General features: G+C 40.0%; 1 protein-coding gene and 1 long non-coding RNA gene across 3 annotated transcripts in view; one reads left to right on the top strand and one right to left on the bottom strand.

Annotated features, from left to right (window-relative positions):
• Positions 1-21,013, bottom strand: part of LOC111265671 (uncharacterized) — a 47,337-nt gene extending 26,324 nt beyond the window's left edge. Inside the window, exon 1 of the long non-coding RNA XR_002683566.2 lies at positions 20,926-21,013. This is a non-coding gene — a long non-coding RNA (uncharacterized LOC111265671). The remainder of the gene's footprint in view (positions 1-20,925) is intronic.
• On the top strand, positions 3,010-27,364 carry LOC111265660 (cationic amino acid transporter 4). Of its 2 annotated transcripts, none has more exons than XM_022842523.2 (16): positions 3,010-3,379; positions 4,710-4,778; positions 14,387-14,548; positions 14,928-15,025; positions 16,575-16,698; positions 17,017-17,075; positions 17,380-17,561; positions 18,125-18,239; positions 18,418-18,535; positions 18,950-19,089; positions 19,506-19,632; positions 19,802-20,000; positions 21,006-21,151; positions 21,429-21,636; positions 22,561-22,669; positions 23,671-27,364. In XM_022842523.2, exons 3-16 carry the CDS (start codon positions 14,472-14,474, stop codon positions 23,718-23,720), a joined length of 1,752 nt encoding a protein of 583 aa, XP_022698258.1. In that variant the 5' UTR covers positions 3,010-3,379; positions 4,710-4,778; positions 14,387-14,471; the 3' UTR covers positions 23,721-27,364. The 2 variants fall into 2 exon arrangements, with proteins under 2 accessions (XP_022698258.1, XP_022698257.1); XM_022842522.2 differs by lacking the exon at positions 3,010-3,379 and adding an exon at positions 3,387-4,535.
• The last annotated feature ends 431 nt before the right edge of the window (positions 27,365-27,795 follow it).

Genomic DNA, 27,795 nt, shown 5'->3' with positions numbered 1-27,795 from the left:
ACTTCAATCCAAAGCACCTTATGATTCATTCTAGACAAGTAGTATTGACTTGAGAAAAAAAGTCATCTATTTTTTCTAAACCGAAAAAGGCTGCTTGTTATACAATACGATGTTAATGTTAAGTTTCATTAAGTTGGAAGATTCAACTACAAGAAGAAAAACTGTTTATCGGCTAAGTGATTCAATTATTGTTCGATGACGTTTGCTTTTATGTAGCTTTAGAGATGCGAGTACCCATCCTAGAGCTAGGGATTAGGAAATTCTGGCGTATTGCTCGCACCTCAAACGCTTGGCTCCCTCAAACTGCCAGTGACTTAAGCCGATACGCCCTCTGTTGGTCAGAGCACGGTTTTCAGAAACTGAGACGTTAGTAAATGCGCCTCTGACTATTTCGATTCGGGAGTGATATAAGATCATAACGTCGATTATTGCGATGATTGAAGCCTTGCTTCCTTTTTTAATCACAGTCGAAATTTAATTAACAAGTTATACATACACTTCGTAGCCAAAATGCTCTACACAATGTGGTGCGATCGATTCTTATTTTTATCGCAGTCTTCACGACTCGCAGTGAACTTGCGAAATAGTCTACCAGCCCACAATTTATTATCACTACTTTCATTATTATCAAAGCCTTCTAGAAGGTCAAATGAACGATTCAGCCGGGTAGAAAAGTTCGCATACCCAATTCCGCATTATGTATGCATAAAGTGCTCACTGGTAAAATTGAACTCAGGCAAGGCAAGGATAATAATCTGTGCAGTCTGACCGAGTAAATGGTCTAGATAATAAAGGCAGAGTAATACAAGATATCAGTAGTCTATAAAGTCAAGCGTTGGCGTTTTTAGCCGAATAAAGGTGAAAATAGTTTGACTTTTCTACCTGTACAAATGTTTTCAATGCTTGAGCTGTTATTTCTTGCCTAAAAAAGCTTTGGCGCTCTACCCAGGCCCATATTTCTGCGTACGATGCTAGACAAACCTAGACACATTACATCTGAGTTTGTTCCAGTGATATCATAGACTTTTTTCAATAAGCTAGTTTACTTCTGCATCGTGTCAAGTAATTGCTAGAGGGGTAACAAGGGGCATAAACAAAACTTGCCACATGAAATTAGCCGGGCAGTGTGATCTTTTCCAATCAAGAGAATCCTGACCTTGACCCGTTGGAACAGCATGAAAAGGTGATAGCGAGACAAACTTTAACTACTTTAAATGTGGAAACTCTGGAAAATGTGGAAATTCCAAAAAGACCGCACACTTATGATTGTGAAATCGGTCCTAATCCACGGGACTACTCACTTCCTCAGACTCAGTCATTTCACTATTTTTTTTGGCCCTATATGGCGAAATCTGTTTGACGTGTACTGTTACCTATCTAAATAGTACTACTTTATCGATCAAATGATTTCAAGCGTCGTCATTAAGATATGATAAAGTCTGGTTTTACGTCTGAGCGGAATAGATGTCCTTAAGAAGCCACTAAATGTGTTACGACCCTTGAAGCTCAATTAACAAGTAATTGCGTAATGGAAATGTGTCAGATCCTTAATTTATGTGAAAAGCATGATTTGTATGCTAGGATCTTTAGGCGAGCCTCCGGATATGCTAATAGCACAGTTTAACTAAGGGCCATATCTAAGGCCAAGGGCTACGAGAGCCTTGCAGCTGCCGTTCGATGTCATTGAATAGTTAAGGCGATCATTTCGATGACAGACGTCACATTCGATGTTTTGGATACTACTCATCAATGCAAATAAAGCGGAGAGAACCGTCTCAGAGGACGAATCAGTTAAAAAAAAAGGTTGTTGATTTGAATATTACCTATATAATGTATTGCAGGCTGGGGTATATAGTATGTAGACCATGACGGTTATTTGTTACTATTTCACATGTATCGCGGGCAATGGAATAGCCCAACGGTCTACGTGTACAGTCTGAAGCTTGTACAAGGACATATCTATCTGTGTGTCTGTAATGCTTATTTCAGTAGTCATTTATTTGAATGTATACTGTACACCGCAGTGAATGTAGATTTGATGTACAGTTGCTGAAAGGGCTTCTTGTTAGCTTTTGTGTGTCATCCCGCTACCGAACTGTCCGCGCTGATAGTCCACTGCAAAATGAAAGTATGCTTTGTACACTATATAGTCTGACGGCCCTACAGTTAATCGGTAGCAGACGGATACGAGGTTGTTGATACAATTTAGATAGAAACATTTTAAGTCAGTACCGTTTTACTGAAGGCAACGGATACTTTTGCTGTAAAGAGTTGTTTGAAGTAGTAATTTCTCTCAGAATTCCCCCCAGGTCTCTCGCTTTTTATGTAGGATTGCGCTATACTAGAAATTAGATCATAATGTGAATCTCTATTGGGAAAAATGATCGCCTGTATAGCTAGCAACTGATGCAGGTTTCGAACAATAGTAAGTTTTGAATAGGGCAGTTCGATATCGCATTATAGCAGCTCCAAATAATTATCACCACACATTTCATAGCTGATAAGCAACATTTCGATTTTTTCTTGACCTATACTTCCGGACTCGAAGAAGAGCTACCTACATACATGTGATAGTGGGGTGATAAGATTCAGCGAAGCGAGAAGCTTACGATGACAGATAAGGTCCAACGCATAGCTTCGGCGTCGATTTGTCGTCGTTTGTAGGAATAATCTTGATTCGTACATAGAGTTGAGTAATATTTCTTCTGATGTCTTCAACGCGTTCGTTCGTCGAAAACGCTCGTGTCCTCTTTGCTTGGAGTCGCCAGGAGAGGACGGGCCATGCTCTCCTCTTCTCCAGCTATCCCATGCTGTTGGCGGCCTTTTGCGGCCACCGTCGTTACTACCACTATTACTGCTGCAGCCCAATGGCTTGTCAAGGACAGACCTCGAAATCGCCTATAAAGCGCGCTCCTCTTTCCATCGTTTCTGGAGGTAATCATCCCTCTCGATAACGCAGCCAAGCGCCCACAGAATCAGCCCAGTTTGAGCGACACTACAACAATTACGGGAATACAGCTAACACTCGTGGCCGACCCGAAAACAGCAGGGCCAACTAGAGCTGAGCTAGCGCCGTCGTTCGAGTGGGAAAACCTGCCACCTAAAAGCGACAGCTGTGCTTACCCGTGTCAACATCCAACGTCGGTTCGTATCGACGCAGACTGCGACTGCCCACAACTGTTTTGTCGATTATCCGTGCACATCCATCCACTGCAGAGCAACTCAGCTCTCTGAACACGCGCCGTCTCATCTCTCGTTGTCCGCAACAGCGCGCCTATGCGCCAGAACACAGGCCAACAGGCCGGTTACTGCGTTGTACTGTTGCTCTCAGTCGCTTGGAACTGATCTGGCAGATGCATCGGAGTCGCGCACCTGACAGGTTTGTGACAATCTGCAAAAGACGCCAACCCACACTGCCAAGACAGCCGTTAATTATTTGTTCGTATATTTTCTACAAGATTCAAGCTACTCTGCGAAATACTTGAATAGAATCCGCGCAGGCAAACATCCCCTCAATGCTAACATAGCCATAGGTGCGTGCAGTAGGATCGTTCTACTGCATAGTGTTATCTACGTTTACGGTCCAAGTAACGTAAAGATTCCCGCTGATTTCGAGTGTGCTACGAACGCTAGGCACCACCCTTGCTTCAGATCCACGGTCAGCTTAATCTCGTCGTGTATCGTGGTGGTACCAAAATTTGAATTTTTTGGCCCGGCAGTTAGTTCCCTTGCAGAGAGCAACCGTCGCGTTTATTGTTAGCTATATGAGTAGAGCCTGTGAGAATAAAAAAAGAAATAATTGTAAAAACGACGCTACACTAATGACAGATGAGGTGGACAACTTTCAAAAGTACTGAGCATTAACCTACGTTTCAAGGCGTTCGTAAATTTAGACAATCACTAAATCCTTAGAATCTTACAATCTAGTACCCATGGACTAGCTTTACAGACCGCTAAGAGGACTAGGCTTGAGAAGATTCACAAGACGGAGACGCCAAGCGTCTAGCAGGGATGGGCAAAGCCAGGGTAGGGTAACGGCGTTAAGAAGCCAAGAACCTAAAAAGAAGATCATATCAAATAAAGAGATACCGAGTCTGGCCCGACTATTTCTCGTTCAGTGGTTAGTAGATCTATAACAGATAGTTGACACCACAGTTGAAACCCCGTCGGTGACCAGCTGTCAGAATCTAACGTGCGTGCTCCAAGAAGGCGGCTTGCGCGTCATTACCACAACCCAAGCTTCGTACGTGAGACTCCGAAGCCGTCGCTGCCTATAAGGCGAGGCTGCACTCGTGCTACTACTGCTGCTGTGGCGTTGTGGATGTGGTCAGTGGCTGAGCAAGCGTTATTAACCGCATCTTGCCGTAATCTCTATCGTGCCACCTAGACGACGATTTTTACCGACCAAACATTTTTGCAAATGTTCTCACTGGATCTTCACATTTAATCTCCTGATGATGGAACCACACCATCGTCACTGACAGCCACACGAAACAAACTACTATACAAGGAGTTCGCAAGACGAATCTGTTATAGTATGTAAAGCTCTCTGCTTTGGCTTCATTTGTTTGACTTCTCCTGGAGCTTTTTTTACCCTTTCATTATTCGGGAATGATTGGAGATTACTTGCAAAATAGCAGATCTCTGTGTGCCTAAGAACTATCTACAATTTGTGCTTGATATTCGTTGGTTTCAACTTGCTTGCCTAGGTGAAAACGATAACGGGAGTCTTCCCGGTTGCGGTAATCTTTCGCTGAAAACTCAACGTCTACAACGAGGTAAGCAAAAGAACATTTCGTTCCTTTGACGCACAGATATATGCTCAGAGGCCTAGACGACGCTGGTCTAACTTGATACTTCCCAATTTATTTATTTTTCATGCTTTATAATAACAATTTATCCTCTGCTGCAGTAATCTTGCTATAGAAGAGATGAGTAGGCCAACATGTGATGTGAAACTGCCAATTTACGAGTTTCTCATCAGTAAATTTATGGATCATTCCTTTTTTTGCACTTTTCTAAAAACCTAGCACGTTTATTAAAAGTCGAACTTTGGGCAGGCTTTTCAGCATTCAGAGCGCCGATATTCATATTGTATTAATGGACGCCGAGTGCTTGAAAGGTCACGTTTTTGATTCATAACCTTAGACGTTAGGTCGGTGCTTCAGTGGATAGTGCTTTTAACTTACGTAAAAAAAAAAAAAAAAAAAAGGGTTCCTAAGCTTTAGAAGCTAGAATTATTCAAAACGAGTCCATCGGTCGACAATCCACGATAACATGTTCAATGTGCTAACTTCTATGATTGGCCCAAAAGTACGCCCAGTTGGTCTAGCACTATATGATTGTCGAGCTTACTTCTATTCATTTTACAGATTATAGTAGAGTTCGATGCTGGTAGGCTTTCACAACACGCAATACGAACGGCTTATAAAAATGAAATATATTGTCAAGTTGGTCATGATCATCGAAGGGGGTTCATCAAACCTAGAAGAGTCATTAGTAGGTAAGCCTCGCGTTGTTTTCCTTAGCTAAGGTATATTCTTGGCCTCTTCATGATATGCCCAATTAGACTGCCTAGCGCGTGTCAGGTTCTCGTAAAAAGTATGTGCCATTAACGATAAAAACGCTAACCAGAATGAAATGACGTAACCACTTAAAAGCTTCATACGTATTTTTTACGTATTTTTTTATAACGTGTTTTTTAGGAGCACTGGAGAGAGCTAATTCACTGGATGCTTTTGAAAACTATTATATTCTGCATAATGGTAGTGATCTGAACTCGAGATCATGGGCATGTTGGTTCTTCGTAATATAAACATTTTAAAAACGAGTTATTTTCGGTCATCATTCTATCTGTAAATAGACGAGTTCCATACATAGAATAGCAGAACAGAATAATTAAGCAATTATTTTGTTTGTTAATATCGAAATAAAACAATCGAAAGCATCTATTCGTCGTTTTATTTGTCAGCCAGAATACGTCTGGTGTGCTAGCTTTGTCCCAGAATCGTCCAAGATCTTCAGTGTTATATTTCCGCTGACGACTGAACGTAACCGCTTGATCAATGAATAATAATTGTTCTCAATAATATAATAGCCATAAAATGCGGTAAAAGTACACGCTAGCTCTTCGCGTCTAAAATAGTTCCTTTGATAGACCAGGCACGTAATGTACGTATTGGTATATACGAGGGGCGCTATATAAAGATAAAGTCATGTGCTATTGGCTAAAGCATGTAAAAAAAAGGACAACATATAAGTTTTTGACGATTCCCATTTGCTGTAATGTATAAAATTGACAAACCTTGACCTCTATTGATGCTTCTACGAAGTGAATGAAGGCAGCTAGACGTAAGGGAAACGTTCGAAACCGCCATGCGCACTCGTTATCGGATAGTTGAGTTGCATTAAAGTACGACCCTGTATCTTTTGTTGTAAACCTAATTCATATCGTGAAATGCGGATGCGCAGCTAGGACTCAGTATTTCGGATATTCTTTTGTATACAGGACACGTTTGTATCGGCCCTGTACGAAGAACAATGATCCAAGTGACACCATAGAGTGTATGATAAGGAATAAGGTAGTCCTTGCTTGTAAGTAAGACGGATCGAAATGATTAAGAGTACCTTGTCCTGGTATCCTTTTAGATGCTAATCCTCACTTTGTAGTATAACATACGCAAAATCAAAGACCCGTTCAGGGCAGTCGACATGTGATAAGATCTCTACTGCAGCTATCGAAAGATGCTCATTACGTTACACACTACATGTGTGCAATGTGCAATTGTTCAATGCAATGCAACACTACTATGACCATGTTAAAAGCAGACGTTTATTGTTTATAATGTATCTGATCGTGAGCGGCGCTAAAACTTACCAAAAATAATGACTGATCTAACTGTGAGAAGTTACAAGCGCGCTATGAGCCATTTTCTAATTGCCGAAGTAATTTGTTTTCTTCATCGTCTCTGTAACATGTTAGCGGGGAAAAAAAATTTACCGTACGTCTACTTCTCTGGGAAAAAGGAGAATTTAACTTACGCCACCCACCAAACGTACTTTTCAATGAAAATATTGGTTATATAGATCTGATTTGCTCCAGTGTAGCTTGCATATATCATTACGATATATATATATATATATATATATATGATATAAATTATACTTGCAATGCAGTATCTGGGCGGCGATCATTGGGTTGCCCATAGATATGTCACGTTTAGGCTGAAAATTCAAGCTTCTAGTTATCTCATGAATTTCCTGCGGTGGCTTACCTACTGTTTATTGTCAGCAATCAAATCGGCCTACTTAGACAAATGCATCTCCAGTGCTCAAAAGGCGTTGTGTAAGTAAGCTTTCTTCATTTTAAAAGAGATTACGCTGGCTAGAAAAATGTGGTAATTAACTCGCTTTTTGTTATTTCTACAATATGTTTGTTTGGTAAACGTTTATGATCGCATTTTGAAATAATTTATATTTAATATTGTACAACAATTAAATTTCATAAAGACTCGGAAGTCGAAGCCACTTACCTCGTTTTTGGAAACTCATTCCTATTAATTGGCTCTGAAGATATACAAACGAGCACAAAGCACTCCCAATTAAAATTAGAGGTCTTTGTGGCTGTGCAAGTTTCTATTCAAAGAAAAGAAGTCCACAAAGGCTATTGTGTTTGTTACGCTCAAAGCTTAAGGAAAGTTCGATTTCGACTTGCTTATACATCAATGAAGAACACCAAGCTACAGCGTCAGCAGGCAAGACGCTAAGCTTGTCCTAATGCACCTTGAAAAAGGTAGTTTTGCCGTAGCGGCAGTGATGTTCAGCCGTCAGATCCTTCCGAGGTCTTACCGTCACGTAATCTACGTTCGCAATTGTCATAATGCCAGTGCGTTTTCCAGGACCGCAGGAAGGATATCGTCACACGTTCTAAAGACTTGCTTACAAATTCTAGTACCAGGCCGTTCTATTGTTTAGCAAAGAGTACTACTAGTACTCTACAAATAACACTCTCTTTGAAATTTGACAAGTTTCAAGAATTCATCGTGAAACTGTGATATCTATACGAAAAGCCCAAGACATAGCGAATTTTAAAATTCTATACTGACCAAACAAGCTAGAGACACTTTGATGCTGTTAATAAAGAAAGATCCTTGAATTTCCGTCACGAAAACTCGACCTATACGTGTCAACTCACGGGATCGAACCTAGTAGATTATTCGTATCAGCGATCTAAATTAGAGAATACAATATATGGCAGGGTTTGCGTTGTGGCAAATGATAAAGCGATTGCTACACGATGCAGTTCTACATTCGATAACTGCACAATAAGCAGTCATTAACTGTTTTGTGTGTATAGTTTTTGCTGCGGTAAAAACCCGCTGGCACTTTTTCGTCACATTAAACATGTAGCGCTGAGCGCTATATATATATATGCAAACGAAAAAAAATGTTAGCTTTCTAACTTATCAAAAACGGCTCTGACCTATTTACCTGAAAGGTTTAGGTAGAACATATGCTATCTACTTCATAGCCGAAACCAAGCTGATTCGTTAGGGACAGGAAGGCTTTTTAACTCCGGTCCTGTATTCCACACGTACGTAGTATATGCTTGTGGCTTAAATTTCAGCTATTGTCATCATTACTCGATGGACGCAATGGGGTTCAGCTCAATTTCTCATTGGTGAAGTATCTTTGAAGAAATATATCTTCCATATGCCGGGCTGGCGGTTTGCTATAGTCCATTTTCTTGAGTAAACGCTATTTAACCTACCAGAGAGGAAGCTCTATTTTTCTAGTTTGAATCTAGAAAAATCGTACCCGTGAGGTCAAGTACAACCGCGCGTTGTTATGGGACAGGCAATAAAGTAACATCTAATATAATCGGAACGCCAACGTTCGAAGACGAACGGTAATTCTCAGCTGGAGAAAGCATTCGGTTTCAGTGACCCGTAGCTAAAATTTCGCAACACGTGCGTTTCCGCTGCTATAATTCGTATTATAAACCGTCCTCGCTCGATAGCGTAACGCTCAGCCCGAGTCCGACTAGCTAATTAGTCAAAGGAGTCATGCAATGGAAGAAGAAGCAATTCCTGGTAAAATTTTGTCTGCATAGAGTTTTCAATATGGTTGATTGTTTTACCTTGCTATTGGGAAATAACCACTGCCACCAAGAGCGGTACCTGTAAAGGTGACCTATTCGACCAGACTGAACTCACTCTAACTATAGGCATGCGCGTCTCCGTACCAAACACGATACAGAGACATTGGATGACAATGTGTTCGACCTGATTCATTTTTATCACTCGAACCAATGTCTATGTACTATTATCAATAGGCCAAATTTTCCTAATCTAATGATTAAACCTATACAAGAAAACCACTCTATGTTTTGTTGATTGGCTCATGTCTGTTCGTACCGTTGCGGTATGGTATTGCTTGTTAGATTAGCTATATTCGTGTGTAAGCGGACGTATTTTCTATCTCAGCAACAGTTAATCCAGTTACGTCGTTTGTCGTGGTACTTAAGCTAATCTGCTTGAGATGTGTCGTTGATTTCTCTGCTGAATCAAGGGCAGCTACATATGCCACCGAGTGTTCCCTAAAGCTTGGCTTACTACCAAATAGAATATACGCCGATTCTGTCTGGCTGCCTTTTGTCTCTACTCTCGACTGAAACGCAGGCCGCCGTAGCGTTGCCTAGCAGCAGACGCGTCGCCTTCGCAAGACGCCCGCCTCTTTCTACAAAGGTAGACAAATGAATTGTGACAGCCGTTGTCGAAGTATGCGCACCGCGTTCAGCAACTTTCGCGGTGTCGTCGTTTGCTCTCCAGGAAATTGTCCTCTGTGCGACTCCAGAACTGCCGTAGTTTTACTCGAGTAGGGGCAAGACGCTCTCGTGTTTCTGGTCCTTTTTGTTCCAGCCAAAGCATGTCAACTCTACGGGCGCCGCGTTTTGTATCGCCTACTATTTCTATCATATAAATCTACCTCTTTTTCTCTTTCGCATTGTCCCTCATCTTGTCTACTAAGCGGCATAGTAGAATTTTTTTTATCACTCTCAATGGAAACGGACAAATGAAACTAAAAATTCATCTATTTCGACTGATAGCACGATCACGTACAGATGTTTGTACAAATATGACGCAGCGGCCGTAAAATTTCTACTTCCTCGAGCTGTAACAATGTTTTATGTGTACCCTACGCATTCGTTAAGCTTGTATGGCCCACGCTTAGCTACTACTTGATCATTTGAAACAAATGCAGAAGATGGCATATTGATATAAATTGAGATTATAGCGAGCTAGGACTCTTAACGGCTAAGTAAGGCCGTCCTTTATTTTCTAAATATTTAATTATATTTCTTTTGCTACTTCTGTTCTATTGAGAGTCAGAGTTAGAGCACGAGCTCTAATTCCTCATCTTGATAGGGTCGGACCCTTTGTGTGTCTTATGGCTGCATGAATAAAGTGATACCTTTTTTTTAGGACGAAATATTAGTTCCAAAGGTAACTTAATCTGACCAGAAAGTTATTTCACTGAGCGCTCTGACATTTTTTTAGCTTTAAACGCTTTAGGGTCCTTCTACACTTCCCTATAGAGTACAGGTGTCTTGTAACTTTTTTTTATATCATTTTACTGGGCAGCCAGCGTTGGATAAAATGTTTCATAAGCCAATAAGCTCTTTTTTTATATGTGCATCGAATATATTTTCTTTTGTGAACTTAAGTCTAGAATTAATGCAATTTTCTATTGAGATCCCTCAAGGTACGGCTCTTCTAGCGTATAACCTATTGTCGGTTCTGAATAAAGGTTCAATGAGTGTGTTACCTTAGCTGTCAAAAAATTCATACCTATAAAATTTCAATAAATACAAGCGGATGACGAAGGAAGTACTTCGGACCCATCTGTGACGCTAACGTTTTGCCTCTTAGATTACTAAATTCCTGCTCATCCTGAATTGATTAAATGTAATATAGGGCAGAAAAATTATTCGACACACAGTGTGGTCAACAGGCACTATGATGAGTTGCTTTGACGATCTTTGAGAGAAGCAGGAAGAACACAAAATTACTAAAGGATAGTTTGAAATACCACATCAGCGAATTAACCCATTTGATTTGTCGACTACAAACTGCAACCCAGACAAGTCGTGTAAAAGGGGCGTTTAGAGGTAATCTCTCTGAGCCAATGAATAGTACCGACCTGATGGTACAAACACTGGCATTGACAATTCTCATTCATTGTCCTTAGAGTTTGCGGATATCCTATTTAAATCCGAATTTAATGCACATTAGCTTAGCCGGTCCACAATCGCGGGCTTCAAATAGAAACCGTGTCTATTCCTGCAACCTAAAATAGTCACTGCGTTACTTCATATTCCCCTCAAGTCGTTTCGGCTGGTTCAAATCGGCCGTGACTCGCTCGGCAGTGAAACTGCTCAAACAATGGCTTAGTATAGTCCAGTAACAGTCCGAGGGAATACTTTATGCCAATATCTTTCTTGCCCTCATATCTGAAGAATTTCTTGTAGTTTAGCTGAAAATTCAACAGCTTCTTATAAGAGTTTCCTCAGTGGAATCAACCAAAAACAAAATCCCTTTTTGTTTTTGGCATGTCTAGTTCGAACACCTTTTTCGTTTATCATGAGCAGCTGATCGAACGAACCACTCATCTAGCTAGTTAGATCTCAATCGGTGCAGTTTAGGTCGTTCGGCCCCGATCAGGCATTCGCCTGATCAAACGAAATCAGAATTTGTAGTTTTGCCCACTTAACCTATTACGTGCTCGATATACTCTACATATATTCCAGCGACACACATCATACTGACCTAGCCATTGACTAGCGTATTTGAATTTTGAAGGCCAGTGAAGAAGTATTCATTCCATCGGCCGGCGATAGTCCTAGTGGCATTCATTTCTAGCCAATCCGGTATATCTTTTTTTGTTAGCCAAGCTCGCTTTCACTTCTGACAACTTCGTTCAGAACAGCAGCTTTAAAGCCCACAGCAAATTAGCACATATATAATGTTGTAAGTGCAAACAAAACATATATTATATTTGTACTGTTCGAACTAGCCACTTCAGGCCGGAAACAGTATCGATTTTAAGCTATATTAGCCTCGTATTCCTGCTCATTGTATCGTTTTTTTCAACTACTCCTACTTGTGACGGTACCTAGCAGTAATCTCTTCTGAACGCCTAAATACTCTCTATAATTTCTGGACATCTGTAGCTCGGGAAAAATAGATACTTCAAAAAAAAAACTCAACATAATCACACTTCGTCGCGATTATAGATTCAGCTGTGAGACTTAAACCGTTCACTAGTCGTCTTCGAAATATTCTCTATTTTATACTCAAATAACTTCTGACGAGTAGCTGTGCCTTAAGTTATATTCACAGACGTAAACTTTACTAAAGTGTTGCTCCCACAAAAAAATTCCAATGGAATTAAGTTTTGAGCCGATAACAGGCCAAAAAAAACTCCAAAATGCGAAGGCTCAAAGCGGCGAAAACGTTCAAAAAATGTCAAAAAGCGCACAGAGTTCAAAAAGACTAATCATTCGCTGGACGATCCAATTGGCAATTGATGTTCTCCGTTCTAAAATGACTGTTAATTTCTGTATGAAAAACGTCAGTGCGCCAAAAATAGCTTCCTGGAATAGCTTCATAAATTTCCAAGTCTCAAAATTTTCTACCCTATTAAGGTTGGCCTTATAAAAATAATCCTCGGATTATTTAGAAGCCGCGTAAAAACTGGTCATAGCATAGACCGTTAATTTAAAGTAAGAAAGAAAGTCTTTCATTTTTATATAGATTCGTCCAGCGCCGAAAGGTTAGGTGATAGTTGACGTTTGTGCAAGTTCCAAAGGCCACGCGTTGTGTTTCGCCATAATGAATTTGCCGCCTTGTTCTAGAAGGAACTAACTTTCTTCTGGTACGAAAAGTAATAAACGAAGATGAGTGTCGTTTGTCTATGAGAGTTTTTTTTTTAATAACATATATATATATATATGTATATACTGTTCTATATTACGTTACAAAATGTTCCAACGGTAAATCGTTATCTAAGGCTTACAATATGCCATGGTCTCTGTTGATATAATTCAACCGACAATTCATTCTCACTAGTTATTATCAACGTTTGGATGGCGTAAGTGGCGACGATTTGTACAGTGGCCTTTTAGTTATACTTCGTAAATATAATTGGCTTCATGCAAGTAGAGCCAAACGTTGGCGGGGTGAAGCTTACGTGTAGCGCTCTACTATGATAATGTGTGTATAAACGCCAACTTTTCTCACATTCTTAAACAAAGACACATTACGCAGAAAGTACGTCTATCAATCGTATTATACGTTTGCTGTTCAGAAGCATTTTTAACACTTAAATATCAATCATCTACGCAGAAATTGTATAGACTAGCCCAATTCCTTTGGCATGGCCTTTTCTGCCCACATACGTAATCAAGAAAATTCGGGACTCTCGCGTCTGAATCAAAATGCAAACGCATTTTTATCTGTACGTTTCACGTGACGTAAATCTGTAATAAATATTTAATTTTATGACAACTTTAGGACCTTAAATAGCCTTCTGCCGCTAAACCACTTTTTCTATATCACTCGATATCCGTTTCGCTGGTTAGCGACAATAGAGTTATATTCGCGCGCTGTACAATTTAACATTCGACGGTTGTTATTCTAAACGGTTGAATTTGTTTTTCTTTTCGGAAAAAAAGGAAAAATAATGTTATTTTACTGGTATAATGCACCAGCGTGATTATTACTAGTAGAAGCAGCACTAAAATTGAACAGCACAAATACCTGATGGCTCGCCATGCAAATAACCTGTCTACTACCTAGAGAAGATACAGACAAATGGTCGCTTGCCAGAAGAATCGGGATCTCACACCTAAATTTCATAGGAGCATTGCAGAAAACCGAGATAATTTGTACGTAGTAAGTGTGGCTGTTGTCGACCCGGCTACTTCTAGATCTCGGACTTTAATCTAAGCTACCGCCAAAGAGAGAAAATTCGTGGAGGTGGACGAAGGACATTTCGAGTCCTGGGCTACGCAGGTCCATGTATAGACAGATAGCACTGAAACGCTCAAATCGCCATGTTCTAAGTCGATACGCGGAGCTTTTTTAGCTTTTACCATAAACTATGGGTCACTCCCAGTTATCATAAATCGAATAAACTGTGCAGTCAGCATAACAAACGCCATGCTTGTCAACGTCCATGTAGGGCCTTGCTACGAAAGCTAGCATCTTAACTAATCGAAAGGTAACGTCCACAGCCTTTCCTGTCACGAAGATAGGACAACTCTACAAAATGATACTATTGTCTAATCAATTTTTTTGTTACCTATTTGACAAATGTGGAAAAGTTTTTCAGGCATACCGCCATTCTCTCTCGGTCTCGGAGTCCCCTGAAATTTGTCCATTGAAATCAAGCAACGTAAACCCGCCACAATGATGTCGACGTTTATTGCTAAGCTCACACGTAAAAAGCATATGGAAGAGGACCATATGGTAACGAACCTAAAACGGTTGGTAAAACATGCCCGAGACTACTATTTTATTCGCATGGTGCTGCGAAGAATTGTCTCAAAATTAGACGTTTACCTATTGTAACCACAATTACTGTTAAAATTCGACGCAGCACAAGGATGTATAGTATTAGATTAGTGGTAAATGAAGTCACCAAGATGCTTCATATTGATTTTAATATCTACTTGTTATTTAAGCAGCTGAAAATTAGAAATGGTGGATTATTCCGAGTACCTATGCGCCGGCTTTTAAGTTAACTTAATACAGACTGGATTATTAGTTTTTTTTTGCAGCCTTGCTCCGTTGGATATTATAATGTATTGTAGGTAATGAGTTTTTTTCTACTCGGCCTTGTTCCATGTATATGGGTGACGCTAGATGTCTTAGTACGCTCGATATCACCTTACTGGGAATTGGCCATATGATGGGTTCAGGGATCTACGTGCTAACGCCCAGTGTTGCTCGACAAACTGCCGGTGAGTCCACAATCCTTATATGTTGGGCTTTTTTGGAACGAAAGCATGTTTGTAATGTATCATAGATTTCTTTTTTATAATTCCTTTGCATATTAACAGGCTTCTCGTATTCTGTTCGATTTTTGATATCTATATATTTCGTAGCTGGATCTTGCCGCGCGTATAGACTTTTCCACGAGACTGCCCTAAACGCCCCGCTATAGTCTCTACGCTATGCTTCCATATTTTCTCTCTGTCATACACTTCTATAGCGTAACTACACAGTAGCCGATAAAACGATCTACTTTTACTTGATGACTGTACAAATCTGGCGCCGGTCACTTTTTCCAAGTCTTCTAGCTAGGACACATTTCGTGTCCATACACAACGCAAACCGACATATAGATCTTTCGCATAAAACTCTAGTTCTTAGTTAACAAAACAGACGTACATCATAGACAATAGGCTCTCTAGTTGCAGAGCGGAAATGAAGCCAATTTAACTAAAATTAAACAAGTAATAACATACTGAAGGACAACGGTGTCTGGCGCTTCAGATATGTGCGTAATCCATAGGGAGCATTCTTTAGAAAATTCATTCATTAGATGCTTCAACACGGTATCAGTCTTGCCTGCGTAACGCCTCACGCAGCTATCCGCCCATTTTCCTTTTCCATATGAATGTATGACACATAAAATTACAATTTGGAAAAGCACGCTCCCCGAAACAGTCGAGGAATCGACTATTAAGTTGATTCATTTTGTCTATGAAAAAAGCGTTTGCTTGCGAACACCGCTACGTGGTGCTTCACGTAGGGCGCGATCGCTGCCGTAATGGAGTGCCCCTAGTTTTTGATGGTAACGTGAGCGTATCAAGTCGTCTGACACGGATCACCTCATTTGTGATAACGGCGCTTGACAGCTGCGACGGTAGAAACACACTCGGATTAGCGTGTGTTTGTTTGCGTTCTATATCAATAAGTGGCCCGTTTCTCCATTATGATTATCTACTATAGAGCGAGACGTATCCGCTGATTCGACTTGAGTAGTTCTAAGCGAACGGTGAACAGTGTCTATTAAATGATAACCAGTATTCTATAATATGAAACACATGGATATTGAGGTGAAGGACTTGCTGTAGGAGCTAACTGAAATCACGTGGCAGCGGGTTATCGGAGTATGCATACATTTCCGCTACGTGCGACCGACCATCGTGCAATGCCTTAACTAGAACAGAATAATTCTGTTTACTCATGTGCCGAGACCTCGTTAGGAATACATTTTCAACATATTTTTGACCTTGGGCCTTTTTCAGACACGACTCACAAATCAATTTAGATCATGTTTGGTATTCAATTTAACAGACGAAATTCGGCTTAACGATGCCGCGTCTATTACGTGCTCATTTTACGCAAACCAGCCTCTAATTTTCAGACTAACCACTTATCCACCCCTGCGCACCGGGGCCAACCGATAGGAATAACGCGGTCGGCAGAGACTGTAATTGTTCCAAATAGTAGATGAAGCTATCAAGCTGATCTAATGATGTCCTTTTCATACTTGATCAATAGGTCCAGCAATTATTATATCGTATCTTATCGCCGGCGTAGCAAGTCTATTAGCAGCACTTGCCTACGCAGAGTTCGGTGTGAAATTTCCTCGTGCAGGATCGGCTTATTCGTACTCCTACTTCAGGTATCTTTAAAAGAACGGTTTCATCTTCAGTTATTTTAGTTATAAATGCGGATCCACAAATTCGAGGAGAAGACCATTTTAGGCAAGGCGAGGGTGAGCAATGGCTGATTTGTCATATATGTTCATTTGGGTTTTAGCTTGTTGTGCACCTAAAGCTATTTCTTCAGTTGCAGTAATTTCTTCCAGCTGAACAAATTCTCAGTTCACCCGTTTCGCAGACTAATAGTAAACAGAAAGTGCAGTCTTGGACTTTTTTTTTGGTTTTCTTTTTTTGAGTAGTTAGGTTTCCTTTTAATAATATTGCCTCATTTTTCTTAGCGTTGGTGAATTTTGGGCCTTTTTCGTCGGCTGGAACGTTCTCCTTGAAAATGTCATCGGTACGTACCTTCCTGCGTATTTGCTGCAATGCATGTGTTTAGAAATACTATCAGTTCGCTACTCTATATTACGGGCACCCGTGCTATCAAATTGATTGGGATGTGCAACGGTTCAACGATGAGCGGGCGTGCCAGATCCACGGAGCAGTGCATCATTGAACTTTTACGAGGACTAGATACCATTTTTTCCAGTACGTAAACATAACACCGCTATCTATTACATTGTTGTTTCATAGTTGTTCAATTAGTCATCAGGTTTTCGACAAGCGGCTAAACGCTTGTGTGGTTTCTGTGACTAACTCAGGTATTTCGGCTGTTGCACGTGCGTGCAGTGACTACATCGACAACCTGTGCGGCGGCGTAATTCGTCAATGGTTAATCGAGAACATCGGCAAAATGGGCGGATATCTACTTTCCGAGCATCCAGATTTTCTCGCATTCTTCGTTATTGTTTTATACGTTGTGTTCATGTCCATTGGCGTACAGGTTCGGGTCTTATCGTCTTTTCACAACTGCGATTATGACGTTCGATGGCACCGCGGTCACAGTTCATTACCGATCAGGAGCAGATTAAACTGGGCTAAGAAACGCCCAAAAATAAAGAAAACTAGTAGTGGACATCCGAGGTCGTTCCTAGATTGTACATTTCCCTATAGTAGTTTTGGCCCAGTTTGGAACACTGCCCATTCTAATTAGGTGGCATTAATGAAGCATTTTTCAGGACTTTCCGGAGAAAAACACCATTGCACTACGTCCGTCAGAGTAGCAGATTACAATGGTGACGAGTGATAACAAACAACACAGTCGGACAAAAAATGAGCTTCTTCCATTCATACGGAATAATATGCAAATTTCGATAGTAATGACACAATGCGTAAACCATCTATTGAGGGCTCTTTGTTGCGCTAGATTGACACGCCTGTTACGAAACTTTGTAGGGTCTCGACTTAACTGTTCACGTTCACAGGCACGTATTTTCTGTTCTGATTTGAGCTATGACGCTAATATATGACGGCGATGACATCAGAGAAGCGTGCGTACTCTTATAGGCAACATCGTGGCTAAACAACATACTCTGCATCATTAATATTGCCGTACTTCTCGTCATTATCTGTGTGGGAGGATATTTCGCCGATATTAACAACTGGACAAATCCTACAACCCGTGCGTACCGCTCTGTTTTTTCGGATAGTAATGTTTTGATATTGAGTAAAGTCCACGGAGTAAATTGACGTTAAGCTGAACCTTCAGCTGCCACAAGGGAACTACTAGCCGAAAGCTGACTTTCGAACGATGCATGATCAGCCACTATGCACATACGTAACATGGTCCGACATTACAGGTGGCTTCATGCCCTTCAAAATGAGTGGGGTGCTTAGTGCATCGGCGACGTGCTTTTTCGCCTACGTTGGGTTCGACGCCATTGCTGCCGCCGGCGAGGAGGCTAGAAATCCCCAAAGGTACCTTTCGACGCCCGCCATTCATGGTTCAGCCAGTCACATCAGTGTATTCTCGGGGAGTAACAGAGATGTAAAATGATTAACAGAAAGAAAACGCGCTACGTTTCCTTAAACCACTTGTAATAGATTTTTACCGTCAGAGTCAAGAGGTGTCTATCGATTCATGGGAAAAATGCCAAGATCTCTTTCGATACGATCGCCGATTTGTTCTGACAGTTCTGCTTCGAGATGACAAAGCCCCGTTAACCAAATCGGCCGCAAAGTAGATATCAATGCTGCTCCTTTAATCATACCTAGCTAATATAATAGGTTACCTGGTATTGTCGTAGTAATACTTATTGTTTGTATTTTGCTACTTAGTTCTTTGTTGATTGTGCGCTTTTGCTGTTTCGATGTTCACGTTTCATTGGGCAGATCACTACCAGTAGCCACGTTTTGTTCAATGGGACTGGTAACGGTTTTGTACATCGCTGTATCGGCAACGCTTACTCTCATGGTAAATTACACGGAGATTTCGTCGCGTTCTGGTTTGCCGGCCGCTCTCGCCGCTAAAGGTTGGTTGCGGTGCGACTTTGATCGTCCCGAACTAAAACAAGTCCTTCTCTTTAACGTACCGGAAGAGCTCTTTAAGCCAGATTTCAAAGTCGTTGTGGTGAATGCGTTAAGGGTGCTGGTTCATCTTGCCTAACCATCTGAATTTCTGACAGCTGGTATTCATTCACGTTCCGTCGTTTATTTCGGCTTGAACATATAACGAAGCCATCCCTAAACCAACCTATAGTTAAATACAACAGTTTGTTTAGAACCTTCAATCATGCCCTCGTACTATCATTAATGTAGTAACGTTATCCAAACCTGTCAGGGGGCACATTTTTATTATGTACACACAAAACTCCATTGCTGTATATCATAAAGTGGAAGCTCGTTGCTTACATAAGCTATTCTTTTTATATATGCATATATCTTTTAGGCGTTGTGTGGGCGGAGATTCTTGTCACGATTGGCGCCTTGGCCGGAATGTCGACGGTGCTTATCGGAACCCTCTATGCGCTTACTCGAATAGCGTACGCTATGGCGGACGACGGCCTTATTCATGGGTGAGTCGATACAAGGATTCTACTATATTGTAATAGCTCTACTGTAACTTAGAGGCCTATCTGCCTGGAGTCGTTGGCTCGTCGCTGTGACGACAGTTATCCATCCATTCGATGTCCTTTTTCCGTCAATAAATCACAGTGCCTATTTTTGACGTTTTATGACATCTAGGATCTTTGGCAAGGTGGCTGCCAAGAGTCAGATCCCTCTGATATCAATGTACGTATTCTCTCTTCTGGCCGCTATCCTTGCTGTCATTCTGGACATCGATACACTGGTCGAAATGATGTCGATTGGCACGCTCTCGGCCTACCTTATTGTGTCAGGCGGCGTTATCATTTTCCGCTACAGACCCAACCAGATTACCAAGGTAGCTATGATTTATTTAAAAAAAGCTTTGTTAAATTTTTTCGGCTCGACTTTGCCCGCACAAATAGAGATAAATTGCCGCCATAGTATGTTGTTTTGACGATTATTTTTTAGCATTGAGTTCAGCTCGCACAATTTATTCGATAGCACCAACATTTAAATCGTTAATTCGGCAAACCGCGGAACAAATTCAATTCCGAGAAGCTGTATTTTGCTTTTACATTTTTTCTGTTCTGAACTCATTGTTGAAACGGCATTGAAAGCTGCTAGAAATAATTAATTTATTTTACACAGTTTCAGTAAATATGAATACCAATTTACAGAATTATACATGAGTAATAATTGTTTTGACGGAAGTAAAAACGGAATTTCCTACGGAACACGTAGCTGGTAATTCAATGGAAGGCTTGTTACAGCATAGATCTTGAAACCGTTACGTACTCTAACAAATATCCGTTTCGCTGGAGAGAGATGAGCCTACTGCGAGCAGGAACCATGAATTAGTTTGGATTTAACCAGTCACTGGGATAGTACTAATAAGAATAATGAAAGGACATGTCATAATTTTCAAAAGATCGTTCCGTAGTTTCTATGCAATATATAATTTAGTGAGCAATATTAATAATTTAAGTCTGCTTCACGTCTGTTCGAGGCGATTGGATTAAGCCTAGTATCATTTCTATTCGATAGCGTGACTCCCGGCAGAGTGCATACAGCGCTTAAGTTTGCCTTACAAACGTTTTATACATATTAAAATGTATGAACATGTTTCTGTCACATTAGTGTAATGTAAAAATTTCAAAAAGCAGCAGATATACGCTACATTTGAACACGGACAATTCACCGCTGCTATTCTAATACTTAATATAGTAAAATAGTAATAAGATAGATAATCAAATACGAGGGATGAACATGACTGGCATTACCTGGATGAATGACAACGAATGATCTCTGTGCCAGCGTACGAACACTAGTTTCCAAGCTACGGCCGATGTGGCCCTTCCAGATGGCTCACGAGTTGAAACCGATTGGAAACGACAATGGCATCTTGGCTCCTATAAGACTGAATAATGGCGTTCGTGCGGATGCGTATGATCCCACCGGCCAGCAATTAAAGCCTTGGGCTGAAAGGTTTCGCCCCTACTTTCCGAGGTAAAGAAGTTTTTCCATACTTATTGTTATATATAGTTAGACACCAATGGGTATCAACGTGTTCACTGTTTATACATCACTACATAATAAAGCTCAGTACATCTTCGGCCAATCATCAAACATGCCCGATCTGCTGCTTATATTGATCTGGCCGCACTTTACTGAACCAATACGCGGTTGAAATACGCACAAAGATGGCGCGAACATTCAAACGCCCGAATCGACATCTAGGATAATATGGCTGTGATCAATAAAATGAATCCCATTTTTTCTACAGCAACTGCCAACAGCAGATGCTCGTCTCGTCCTGCGTATTCGTGATCGCGGCCAGTGCATTTGCCGTTGGTTTTTTCACGAGGTACCGTGAGGCCAACCTCGCAGAATGGCACTCGATCGTTTTTATGGTAGTTCTTATCTCGCTCGGCGTCATAGCTTTCTTTGTTATCGTTGCCCATGAACAATGCGAAGAGCCACAGAAATACAAGGCAAGTGTATTATGAAGAGACTAATCGTTTAGGTACGTAACAGCGTTTTATCTCAACAGTGAAATAAATTGATTTAACAGTAACACTGCAGTTGCAGTGGCATCATTTCCACGGGCATCAGGCGTGAGGTTCCATCAGCTGAAGAGTCTACGAACTTAACACCTCATGTCGAAAAAACCTAAGCTGAAAAACCCATGAAGAAGCTATATAGGGTAGTCGGGCGAGATTCGGGTTATTCATTTCCAGACTTTCGTTGATCAGCACTCCGTTTCAGGTTCGATTTAGACTGGGTATATATTTTTAATAGGAATTGCTTGCTCGTAGAAGTGAGGTACCCATAAAGGTCGTTTGTTTTGTTTCGTTTCTCTCTGCAGCCCCGTAATCATACGGCTATAAATGTTATGCTTTTCCTTTTTTATCTTTCACGTATATATATATATATATGAGGGCTCCCAGCTTAGTACCGATGATGGTCACACTATCAACGAAACACCGTACGACGCTCCTTTATTGAGCTTTCAACGAGATGTTCAACATTCCCATCGTAGGATTTCTATAGCTTGTACATATACGTGTATTACCAAAACGATATAGCTTATTTATGAGCTTTTCAGCTTCGGTTTGCCTAACAGTAAACATTTCTCTGAGATGTCAAACTCTCAATAAAGTAGCAATAGATTCTCCAGCTGATATATATATATATATATTTCATTTTCAGAAGGCGTGCATACTCCAGACAACTTTTGCTGTTTTTAGCTCAACGGCCTTACCTTATTTGATATCGAAACTAGATCTAGCTCAATATTACACCTTAAATATAACATTTTTCTGAAATCCGTTCGATACTTATCGGTCGTCTCAGTAGCAGCTCAGCATAGATATTCAGTTTGACTTCTAATTAAATGCTTTTCTTTCATATTGCAGATGCCATGGGTACCTTTTCTTCCTGTAAGCTCTATCGTAATTAACGCGACCCTAATGACCACACTGCAGCCACTCACCTGGGGTCGACTTGCAATTTGGCTTGCCATTGGTATATGCTACATTCAAATCATTTAAATGCTTCCTTACCGAAAGGCCAAATCCCTATTGTTCGGCATGCACATGTGTAACATTAACTTAGCTTCTTGGCTAAGTTAAACATTGCACTTTATATAACAATTGCCATTCGATGCTTCGATTACAAGTTCACCTCTTGTTCAACCGTTTCACGGCAACAAGTCACAACTCGTTTAAACTTATTTACTGGGCGACCTATCGCTTAGCCGCGGTAGAAGTAGTTCCCTATTGAAATTGTCTGATTGTTCCACCGCCGCTTTTCCGCTATCTCAAGATGAAAGCCCAAAAATTAATTTCAATATTGGATCGTAGAAGACCATGTATGTGAGTCATGTTGAAACACCGACATATCCATAATTGTTTACTATTTTCTAATACTAGTAATCTCGTATCGACGATATTAGAAGCAAGTGGGGCAAAAGTCGATTGTTGTTCAAAAGTGTCACTATTTCGTGTCAACTACGTAGAGTTGAAAAAATTAACCTATTCTTAACACGTTACGAATGTCCAGCCCTTACCAAGCCAAGACTGGTCAAAGAGGGCATGTTTCTCCTGACTAAAATTAGGCTTCATAAAAATCGGTACTAAAACAACATCATCTAGATAGTGTTCTCTACCATAGTGGTTTCGTATGAATCCGATTAGTCACGTTTTATTTACTCGCCTTTGCCGGTAATAGCCAAACACTAATATACATGGATATATCTATATGTACATGTTAACAGCACAGGATCGGAGTGTATAGAGAACGATTAAGGCACTTTGTATCATAACTGTTATACGAAGTCTTCAGTTGAACAATTTGCCAAGCTGAAAAAGTTATCACAGGGCAACAAGCAGTCTTCCAATGTATTTTAGTTATAGAAGTACTGATCACGCCTTTCCATGACAATCCAAAATGCACTTCTGAATTGGCGGGTTCTATGAGACGTGCAGAGAGGTAATTAACTACGCATCGTTCTAATTCAATTACAGGTTTGACGGGCTACTTCGGATATGGCCTTCGGCACAGCAAACTCAATTAGGGCTTTCAGCACACGACCTGATCGAACATCCAAGTTCGAGATCGTCAGTAGATGGGCTCGACTTCTCCTCAGATCCGCTAGGTGTGGCGTTCAACATAAAAATAATCACATTGAAAGTATTTATTATGGCTGGGAAACGAATATCAGCAAACTCTGGGGCGGCCATTGAACATGATGTGTAAAGTTATCCGGTCAATTGAAGGCTCAAAGAAGCGAACGAAGCAGAGCCAAGACAGCGCGTCATGAACGCGGTGAAATTCTCTAGGTACAGACCGCATAGGTTAAGAGGATACTTCTTGATTAGTTAGCAGGTTCTACGCGAGATAGATAACAGTTATCGATGCTGTCGAACGAAACGAAATACAACCATGTGTTTTTTTTTTAAGATTATTTGACATCCAATAGTGCCGTTGATGTTTGTATCATTTGCTTAATCTGTGTTTTTATCGGTTTTATCAACTAGACTAAGGATGGCACCTATCAAAATGTAGCGTGACGCAGAAGCGTTTGATGCGAGACACGCGTTTATCGGACTCTCCTCTCTATGAATTTCATATATACTAATCACCTATAAAAGATTTACACACAGTGGCCTGTACATTTTAATACACGTTCTAGTTTGACGAGTTGGTCGAAGTTGAAAAGTTTTAACTTTACCTTTACTTGATCAGTTTTTTGTTAGATGGTTTGCTGCTTAATTGTCTGCCTAATGCCAGTAAGATATTCTATAGAATCGCATCTTCTCAGCGATGAAGCTTTTCGCATATAGGCCTAATAGCCGCATAAACTGACTCAATCATTTGTCATCACGTGAGATTCTATCAAAGACAGAATGATTTTTTCTGTGTTTTGCGTACGATACTTCAGCCGTTGGGCATTACTTTAGACGGTCAGCCCCTAGCATGAAACGAAGTGTGTCTATGCTCGGATAGGAAGCTAGCGCGTGTCCCTACATTTAGCAAACACACACATATTAGTCATCGCGCTATCGTAGCGAGAAAAAGCTGAAGTAGTAAAAAAACAAAACTGTATGAAGAACGTATTGAACAATCAACTGCATGGAACTGTTCAACTTAACATAAAATGTTGCTAAGCTAAAAAATGAATAACCATTTTTAAGTTTTTCAGTCGAAGAAATAGAGTAAAGAAAATAGCTAATTATCATAACGTGATGTTAATTTTACATATCTGATAGCAAACATTTAGCTTGCTAAGTTAATGAAGTTAGGAACAGCTAAATTAATGGGACTATTGGAAACTATTGGCCTTTAGTAACGTCCTTGTCAGTAATCACGTAGAAGAGAGGCTTTGGCGATACTGAACTCGTGGAACAGCCTTACTCACTGTTTTCATTTACTCATTTTCACTTTGCATATATTGGCCAGTTTTTACGAATTTTCTTGAGTGGATAGAAGTGCTGAGAATATGGCCGAAAGAAATTTTAATGGCACGAAATTATTTCGAAATAATTACGGCATAGGGCCTCCAAGCAACGTAGATTTCAACAGCGTCTAAAATGAAGTTCCTTGGATGTACTTCAACTAGTATAACGAATCTCGCCAGGAAATCTCACAGGTTCATAAGGTTTGTTTGACTGTGTGTTTTTTTTTTTTGAGATCCCGTGTACGTTAACGTGCAGTGTTGTAGATTTAGGTGAAGATGAACCTAGAGGGGAAACGAAGTGGGTGTCAGCCACGTCTAGGACTGGCAATTCAGTTCCCTCGATATATCCCTCAATATACAAATATGTAGGTCTATATTCTTTGACGTCTATGTAGTAGATATTCAGTGTAACGAAAACGCTATGAAGATGTGACCAAGCTCGTCCAGGACCTGTATATACACACGGCTTGATACATAATCACGCAAGACATAATGTAAATAAACACAAAATGCTTCATCTATTCATATCTACTATTTTACGAGGCCATTCATTGATCTAGATTCTTGTAAGGATATTTTAATACTCGAATAGGATCGGTGTTTTTTATTATTATGTTAAGTAAATCGACTGCTCATAATGAATCTCTAAGAACTATATTTACAGGTTACCATATATATTCGTACATTAACCTAGATTAATGAACGGCCTCGTAGAATAGTAGATATGAATAAATAAAACATTTTGGCTTTATCTACATTACGTATATACATATATATAACTCAATTGCTCAAAGGCTTTGTACTAAAAGGGTCGATTGATTAATAGCAATAAACCAAACGATTGTAATCAACTTGTGAAGCAATACAAGTTAAGGATAGGAAAGACAGTTACGAAGACACGCAAATCAGGTGCCCTGAACAAAGGTTTCGCGCTTATTCTTCGAAGATGTAAGATATCAAATTTACACATAATATATATATATTATCAGGCCGTACGTCCCACAACGTTTCAATGGTGTTCAGGGGCGACGTTCGTATGGAATCAACGACCTACACTAGGCACCTACAAAGCAAACGTTTGTTTATTGAACGAACTTGACTTTTGGTTGTTGTTACATTATGACATACTCTTATACTGGTTATAGGCTTTTAGTATCGGTTTTTCTGCGTGGAATAACTATGCTGATACAATTATTCTATGGAGATATAAGGCAAATAGAGTGAGATTAAATAATACTCTAGTTTGTGTTTAGATTACGCAACGCGAAGGCCGTTGTACCCTCGCAGAGTTATATTTACCTAAGCACAATCGATTATAAACGAAAATTACAATTTGAGCCGTTGTCTTGTTAGACGATATAAAAGAGATTGTTAGTAACGAAATGACAGGAATATTGCAGCTTCTAACTGGTCTTAGTTTTAATTTTTATGTTAATTACACGAAAATATGTTCTATCCAGTGTATTTGTTTTGAAAGTCATTCTAATGGATAGACGATGAAGTGTGGATAGGGCAGTTGTGTCGAATAATAACTTCGAACTGAATTTCGAAATTAGTCGTATACCAAGAAGTTGAAAAACTCAACGAAACATGTACGAATCGGAACAAACGACAAATATTTAGTAACATAAACCTGTATGCTTTAGGACAGAAGAAAGGTGCTAAATTTTAACAGGCTAATACGCAACAAATTCCAGTTTTTCGGTGATATAGCAAACGACTGTTATAGCAAAATTCACGGTGTAGCCTTAACGGTAAAGCCTAGTTTCAATAAATGTAATTTAAAGAAGATAGCTGCTCTTTAGGCACACTGTGTAACAACATTACCTTGAACCTAATTACTAAACTTTAAAACCTTTTAAAGTGTGTTTTTAACCGATGCAATAGTGCCTATTTGTCAAATACATCCATGTGTACCTAGTTCATCTTACATCATTATGTAAGCTGTTTAGTACTACTGAATACTGCATGTCAATAAACACCGTTTGTCAATCTACCCTTTTTATCCGCTAAATTAAATAATAAGTCCTAATTATACAGATTATATGATACATGAAGGTCAAATGCAAATATATATATATATATATATGTAAATTTCTGCTTTTGAATGCAGAATCGTAATATTTGGTTAGATAATAAATAGACCTATTATTATCGGGCATTTGCATCAATTGTAGCGTATTAAGTATATTAAAATTCAATACTGATCTGAGTCCTGTATCAACGTACATGAGCAAAATAAAGGTTTTTTTACTATGCTACATCTTGTATTTCTATTCCATCACAAAGGTGTCAACGGCTACCTAGGAAACCATGCCAACGTATGGATACGATGCTTACTTGTGCCACAGTACGATAAAATATTTTAATACCAGGGATCAGGTAGGCAAGTCCCGTTCCTCTCGTCCAAACAAAAGCCCACCTATTTGCTTAAAGCGCAAGGCACGTTGCTCAATTTTTTTTTTTTTTTTTTTTTTTTTTCGTTTTATTGCCTAAGCCATGTCCTTTTTGTTGTTAAAAATGTTGCTTAAACAGTAGAAAATAATAGCTAGGAGAAAAAATCTAACTAGAGAAAGAAAATTTTTAGTAAATAATCCTAAAAAAAGAAGTGTGTTAGGTAACAAAGAGCCTAAAGTTTATCCGGGGTGACTAAATTGATTTTCGGTACGCTACGTATTAGGCACAGAAGACT

This window comes from Varroa jacobsoni, unplaced genomic scaffold (genome assembly GCF_002532875.2).
Source record: "Varroa jacobsoni isolate VJ856 unplaced genomic scaffold, vjacob_1.0 scaffold_997, whole genome shotgun sequence".
Taxonomy (NCBI): Eukaryota; Metazoa; Arthropoda; class Arachnida; order Mesostigmata; family Varroidae; genus Varroa; species Varroa jacobsoni.
This window is presented reverse-complemented; position numbering and strand designations above follow the sequence as displayed.

Bases quoted from the DNA above. Each gene is read 5' to 3' on its own strand.
- LOC111265660 (XM_022842523.2), top strand. From the start codon at position 14,472: ATGATGTCGACGTTTATTGCTAAGCTCACACGTAAAAAGCATATGGAA. The intron at 17,076-17,379 runs GTACGTACCTTC...TGACTAACTCAG, and splicing joins TCTCCTTGAAAATGTCATCG to GTATTTCGGCTGTTGCACGT. The intron at 19,090-19,505 runs GTTGGTTGCGGT...TATATCTTTTAG, and splicing joins GGCCGCTCTCGCCGCTAAAG to GCGTTGTGTGGGCGGAGATT.